Raw genomic sequence first — 6,896 nt, 5'->3', positions numbered from 1 at the left:
ATATATATATATATATGTATACATATGTGTAAGATAGAGTTGTATAGCTAGTGTTTTTACTGGGCGCGTATCAAATAGAATAGAATTGATAAAAAGGAACAAGAAACGCAGTTAAACAGAGGACGAGAGAAGTTCTAGTCGACTTGAATTCATTCTTTAATTTGATTTATGTACGAATCAGACATCAACTTATTATTATTATTATTATTATTAATTTCGCCAGAGAAATAAATTCCAAGACTAAACTCTTAAAAGCACTAGCATCTAAAGCCGATAGGGCTTTCATTAAAAACTCTACCGCATTTGAGATGCGAACCCACGACCATTCCTTAATGCAATGTCTTTATTATATAATAGAATAAACGCTACTATACCATGTAATAAATATATAAAAAACACATTCTAGCTCCATATAGTATACCATTTATTAAATGATCTGCAGTTTAGGTCATAATAATTGTATATTGCTTTATGATATAATAGTTTTATAATAAATTCGGACAGACGGACAGTTTGCAACAAAATGCAGTTGAACAGCAGGGAAAAAAAATTCCATATTAAAATATCGATGGATCGATAGGCATTTAAATCCAAACACACACAATTTATACACAGTATACGAAAAATGAAGAATTATGTCATGATGTTATTACAGTATTAGTGTCGTTGATTGTAAAATCATTCCAAAGAGTCTATCCAGTCGGCTGGAAATTTGCTTTAGGCCTTTCCCTTTCAATATTTATAAATATTTTCAATGTATAATCCATCTAAAGTAAATACTTAAAGTTGTAAATGTGTATCATATATTCGTACAAGAAATTAATATATAAAACTATATAATCGATCGGAATGTAGATTTAGTTGTTGCGCCTTCAGTACTGTTTGATTTGGTTTGCTATGGTTTGGTACAGGATATTACAAAGCAATACAGTATAGTATGCTGGAGTACAAATGTGGGAGTGTACTGTAAAGTAGTAATGTAGTAGAAGGACAACAATTGTTGTCGAAAGAAATTATTTTTGATTAATGTCCAATCATTGAGCAGTTGATTAAATTCCTTTGCAATTTAAAATATTTTTTGAATGTCACAGATGGCATGATCAAGTTAGTAAACTTAAATGGGTTGAAAAAAACCAAAAAAAAAAAAAAAAAACCCAAAAAAAAAAAAAAAAAAAAACTTTTTTTATCCAAGTAAGCAAGTTTGAATTGTTTTTTTTTCGCGTTTTGTTTGAGTTCAGTTTATACACCTAAAGACTGGTTTACAAAATTTTTTCCTTTCATTTTCTAACACAACTCAATTGGGGCATAAATTAGAATGTTTAAGACATATATATATATATATATATATAAATGAAATCAAATAATCTGGCTAATCAAGCCAAGCTTATAGACCGTATATATTGCCGTCATTGTTGTTATTACTTCGCGCACTGATGTGTAAATATTTTAATATTCACCTCTTGCTTTTTATTTTTTTTTTTATTTGTCAAAATCATTCGCTCTCACACGAACCCTCGCTTAGTATATGAAATTCTTTAAATTGCTTAATTATTTAAAAGTTTTATTGAATTTGGGCAACAATGCATTTCAAAAAAACCCATCGATTTCAAGCGTACAGAAAATGCCATAATTCTTCAAGCAAGCTTTTCCGGGCTGCGACTCGGTCTTTTATCCAGCACTACTTTCAATTCATTCAATGCATTCAATGAGCTTCAACTACACTATTGTTTGCAATTAAAAGCAGAAAAACAAAAATTTGTTATTTTCATGAAATTAAGAATTAAGGATTTTTGTATGAAACTTGACGCGATCTAAACTTAATATCAACAGATTTTTGATTTAAAAAAAATTCGGCATACGAAAGTCAATATCTTTAGATATTATATATTGGTTTACCGTGATCTAATGCAGCAAATATATATCTATTATTTTCTTTTTCGGGGACACGCCCACTTACGTTATTTTAATGCAAATTTAACGCTGTTTGCCTAGTTGTACGAAAAGCTATCAATTTCACGTCGAAATTTAATGAATTGTCACAGTCGCGAAAAAAATAATGATAGTTAGAGTAGGGTGAAATTTGGAACAAACCTTCCTTGATCGATCAAGAATACGAAGTTCACGAAATGTTCACGATGCGTTCATATAATAATAACCTCGGTAGATCTTGATAATTTTTTTTCGTGATATTCTAAAGCATATTGGACTGAATTTCATAGATTGGAAACATTTTTGGCCCGAATATGATAATGATCCTAACGATCACCTGAGTCACAGATTATCGAAAATACGTTCAAAAGATCGAAAATTTAAGGGCGAAAATATGGGAAAATTGTCGGCATTTTCCCAGATTATTTTCATTTCCTTTGGGTTATGGGCGCGTATGTGAACAGATCACCTACATCTCTTAGCCTCACATGATGGGTTCTGCCAAAGCTTTCAGCTTTTCATCTTCATTTTCGCGACTGCGGCAATTCTCTGAATACATCCGCCAAATTTACGACTCTATGCGAATGTAGTGACAGAGGACCAGCCTCTCTGAAACCTACGAAGTCAGCGAAGACTGCGGAATATTAATGATAGCCAGAATCATCGCCTTTTAGTTTGAATTTATTCGTTATAAAGAGAAATTTTCTTCCTACAAGTAAATCTATTCAGTCTTGTAAACTTTTTCCCGTTTTGACTTACCGGACATAGAAATTTATCAAATCGAAATAAAATAAATCGCACTACTATGTAATTTTGTATGTGTTTTTTGTTTTTTTTTTAGTGCAATCTCAGTAAACAATTTGTAAAACTTTCGATGATACGAAGATTCATAATCGCATTACTGACTGTGTAGAGATAAGTAATCACATTGTTTATCACGGAAGCCGCTGAATAAACTAAGGGGAGCAGATTAACAAGAAGATTATTTTAGATAAGAAGGGACTATGTTTATATGCGGAGCACAACGTTTACTGAGACGAGTGTAGATCTCTGTTTAAGGTATTAACATTGCTAGAAAGAAACTCAATTGATTCTCGGCTATTTGTGGAGAGATCGAATTATTCAGCTGACTGCGTACCGTTTATGGTTGCATAGTGCAATAATTTTCCGTCAATTTTCAAATATTTTTGCAAATATTGAAAGCCGTTATATGTCATGTATTTAGGTCATATGTAAAGAATTAAAAATTTTCATTAAGAAAAAAAAAGAAAAGAAAAGATAAGAAAGGAAAGGAAAGGAAAAGGAAAAGGAAAAAAAAGCTTACCTAATGTCAATGCATGTCAATTTTTATGTCGGAAGTGTATAAACATTTTTTTTTTTTTTTTTTTTTTTTTTTGGAAATTTATTGCCGTCTAGTTATGTGAAAAATAAACAATCGTCGTAATCTTTAGCTGTTCGATGTTTAGCGTTTCCTTGTGTTGCGGTTGCATGGCAAGTGCAGCCGTTTGTTTTTCATGGTACGTGCATATCAAAGAAGATGTCAAACTTGTTTCTCCTTTTCTGTTTTAACTGTTTGCTCATCTTTACAATTGTCTTATATCTCCAACATTTTTTTTTTTTTTTTTTTACCGTTAATTCAATGTTTTCCTTTTGTTTGTAACGCTGTTCGAAAAAAAACAGAAACGATTTTTTTTTTATTTTCACTTTAAATATAATGACGTAACATGAAGACTGCAACAATTGCTGGTTTACTGGTTTCAATGCATTACTTAAATGAATTAACAAATTATTGAAATTCCTTGTCGACAAGCAGACGGCGCAACGTATGTAATTACAGCGATAAAGATGAATTAATAAAATCGTATTAATGACGATAATAATAAGTTTCAGGTGTAAATTATTTTGTTATATTAATATTACTCTATATAAAAATACATGTATAGATAGGTATACAGTTATACGAATATATATATATATATATTTGAAAATGTAAATGTATTTTATTGATAAATCATTGATGATATGGACATTAATTGATTTTCATCGAACCGGTTAAATTAATTTTTTAATATTAATTAATTGAACTATAATGAATTAAAATTTTTATTGCTTTTAAGGCAAAATACATATATATATATATATATAAAAAAGGACTATATACACTTTGAATATATGCCATCTAAGTTAATTATGTGAAAAATTCAATGTTTTCTTAATGAATTCCTGGCGATTGATTATTTAATAATAATTATTATTACTTTATATAAAAAAGCTTAACAACAAGTCAGTGTTTTATTAGAAGAATTTTTTAAAAAATTCTCCCATAAACTTGATTTGTTAAATGTCCAAATCTAACACTTTTAAATCAGCAGCAATGTGCTTAACTGGTATTTTAACATATTGCGGCCCACGTCTGTTTAAAAAAAAAAAAAAAGAAACAAATAAAAACACTTTAGTGACTTACAGCGCACCAATAAATACTTTACACTGTCCTACGACTATTTATATAACGACTTTTAAATGAGGCCTTATTGAGGAAGCGATCGAAAAAATGGTGCAGTCCGAATCACATCCAATAACTTTCGTCCTTGAACCGAAACACCTTAGTGTACCAAATTTCATCAAAATATTTCAAAAATTTGGCGGCCTCTTTAGATTAAAGACATGAAAACAAGGCGGACAAACGGACAGACAGAAAATGATTCTGAATCGACTAATGTAATAAAAGGTAGATCTATCTTAAACTTTTCCAAGAGTTACGTACGTCGGCATAAACTTAATCTACCCTGTACGACAATGTAGATGTCGAGTATAATTATGTAACATAACTGTAATGTTATATTCAGACTTTAGTACTTTAATTACTGCTACATTTATTATTTTGGCAGGTCAGAGTGTTCCGATCGAATCCATTGAATGTCCAGAAAAATATGGCGTTCAGGCTTACGCTCATACGGAGCATTGCGATCAATTCTTTCTTTGCACTAACGGTACGCTGACTTTGGAAACTTGTGAAAATGGTTTGTTATTCGATGGTAAAGGTGCCATACATAATCATTGCAACTATAACTGGGCTGTTGATTGTAAAGGCAGACAATTTGATCGTAAGTTCATTTTACTTTATTGATATATTTTAGACAGCGGAAATAAGAAATTTCGTATATAGCTACAGCGATATCAACACCCGGTTGTGAATATCAATTTGGTATTTATCCGGTGTCAAAAGAATGCTCCACCACTTACATTAAATGTGCGTTCGGGGAACCAATTGAACAAGAATGCGATGCCGGCCTTGCTTACGATGATCGTATACATGGTTGCAATTGGCCCGATCAGTTATTGGAAATCTGCAATCCGGAAGGTATTCAATAATATTTTAATACAAAAATTCTCTTTCTATCACTCTTTCATCTATTACAGCCGTTGTCGGTTTCAAGTGTCCCACTAAAGTTGATTCATCGTCGGTCGCTGCTCGTTTCTGGCCTTTCCCACGTTTTGCGGTCCCCGGCGATTGTCATCGCTTGATTACTTGCGTTGAAGGGCACCCACGCTTGATCACTTGCGGCGAAGATAAAGTCTTCGATGAGACCTCTTTAACCTGCGAAGATCCCGAATACGCTCATGCTAAATGTGGTGGTGGTTACGGAAAATAAGTCTCTCTCTCTCTCTCTCTCTCTCTCCCTCCCTCTTTCTCTCTTTCTCTCTCTCTCTCTGTCATCGATGATGATGAAAACGAATTTTTTTATATTTTATTATAGAGAAATCTGTAAAATTCCTCCACATATTGTCTATTTGATCCTTCTGTATGTTTTCATGATTATTTTGTAAATACATATTTCAGCCATTTATTTGTACAGACGTTAATATACTTGTATAGTACCATCCCATTCCTATTATGTATCGTATTCAACATTGCCTTAAATGAACGACTATATATATCCTTTAAATGTTTAAACAATAATATAAAATAAAAGCAACCCAGTCTTCGGCTTATTTATTAATTTTAATGTATATTCTTTCGCGGACAAAATGTCTGCTGGCCGTTTCGGTTAACTCCAAATAACTCATTTAAAAAACATAAGAATTCCGCTCAATCAATAGGTTAACCTTGAATTGCAAATTGTAGTAGTAGTAGTAAGTAATAGGATTAGTAATACCTTTATTAAGATTTCTTCATGTTCGATCCCAATGTTCAATCGGGTAGATTCAAAGGTCTTAGGCGTGTAATTATCTCATTGTGAAAGAAGATGAAGATGTGTAGCATGAGAGAGATAGTGTAGCATGCTATACGAGTGATTGTGTGAGAATTTTAAGGCTTAAGACAGTGCAGGAAAAGCGTTCTACCGAGAGAGAGATTAATACTGAGAAGTAGATAACAACACTGCCGTCCGTTAACAGCTAACAGCAAAGTCCGGTTGAATAATGAGACAGAGGTGTGTCTATGTACGGGACGTGTGTTCATGAATGTATGTGAACTGTTGTCAAGTTTATGTCACAATCGAGGTAATTATATGATAGTATTAAGCATTCTTAGAGGTGTGTCTGTAAAACTGGTAATTGCATGGCTATCCACAATGAGTGCCGATGGTGGGTCCTTTATAAAATGATGGAATTACGAGTGGATCTGCCCCGCTATTACTATCTTCGCACAGGATGTCCATTGTTAAGTAAATGGTTCTGGGCCATGATAAGCCTTTTTCCGAGTTGTAGATATCGTTCATCAGGGTATCATCATTTGTGTATTTCTTCTGCAAAGACAAAACAATTCTGCGTAACTGTATGACTCCTGATGTTTTGTAGATGTGTTCGTTGGGCAACTGCTTTGTCGGGTTTTGATAATATTTGGCAATGTATCTTCTCTCCTTTTCTCTCCTTCCAACTTGAGCAATAATTTAGTGCTTTGATCCCCCACGTTTTGCGACCCGAGAAGTAGCTGTGAAATATTTTCACCAGGTGTGGAATCGACA

The 6,896-nt window shown here is 32.6% G+C and overlaps 1 protein-coding gene across 1 annotated transcript in view; it reads left to right on the top strand.

The window, feature by feature from the left end:
• Positions 1–5,611, top strand: part of LOC119632263 (protein obstructor-E) — a 14,808-nt gene extending 9,197 nt beyond the window's left edge. Inside the window, exons 2-4 of the mRNA XM_038025089.1 lie at positions 4,818–5,033; positions 5,096–5,290; positions 5,350–5,611. Of these exons, the coding sequence (XP_037881017.1) occupies positions 4,818–5,033; positions 5,096–5,290; positions 5,350–5,582 (644 nt within the window). The 3' untranslated portion in view covers positions 5,583–5,611. The remainder of the gene's footprint in view (positions 1–4,817; positions 5,034–5,095; positions 5,291–5,349) is intronic.
• Positions 5,612–6,896: the final 1,285 nt, after the last annotated feature.

The sequence above is a fragment of the Glossina fuscipes genome, unplaced genomic scaffold, assembly GCF_014805625.2.
Source record: "Glossina fuscipes isolate IAEA_lab_2018 unplaced genomic scaffold, Yale_Gfus_2 0, whole genome shotgun sequence".
NCBI classification, from domain to species: Eukaryota; Metazoa; Arthropoda; class Insecta; order Diptera; family Glossinidae; genus Glossina; species Glossina fuscipes.
The sequence above is the reverse complement of the archived record's forward strand: the minus strand, read 5'-3'. Positions and strand labels throughout refer to the sequence as shown.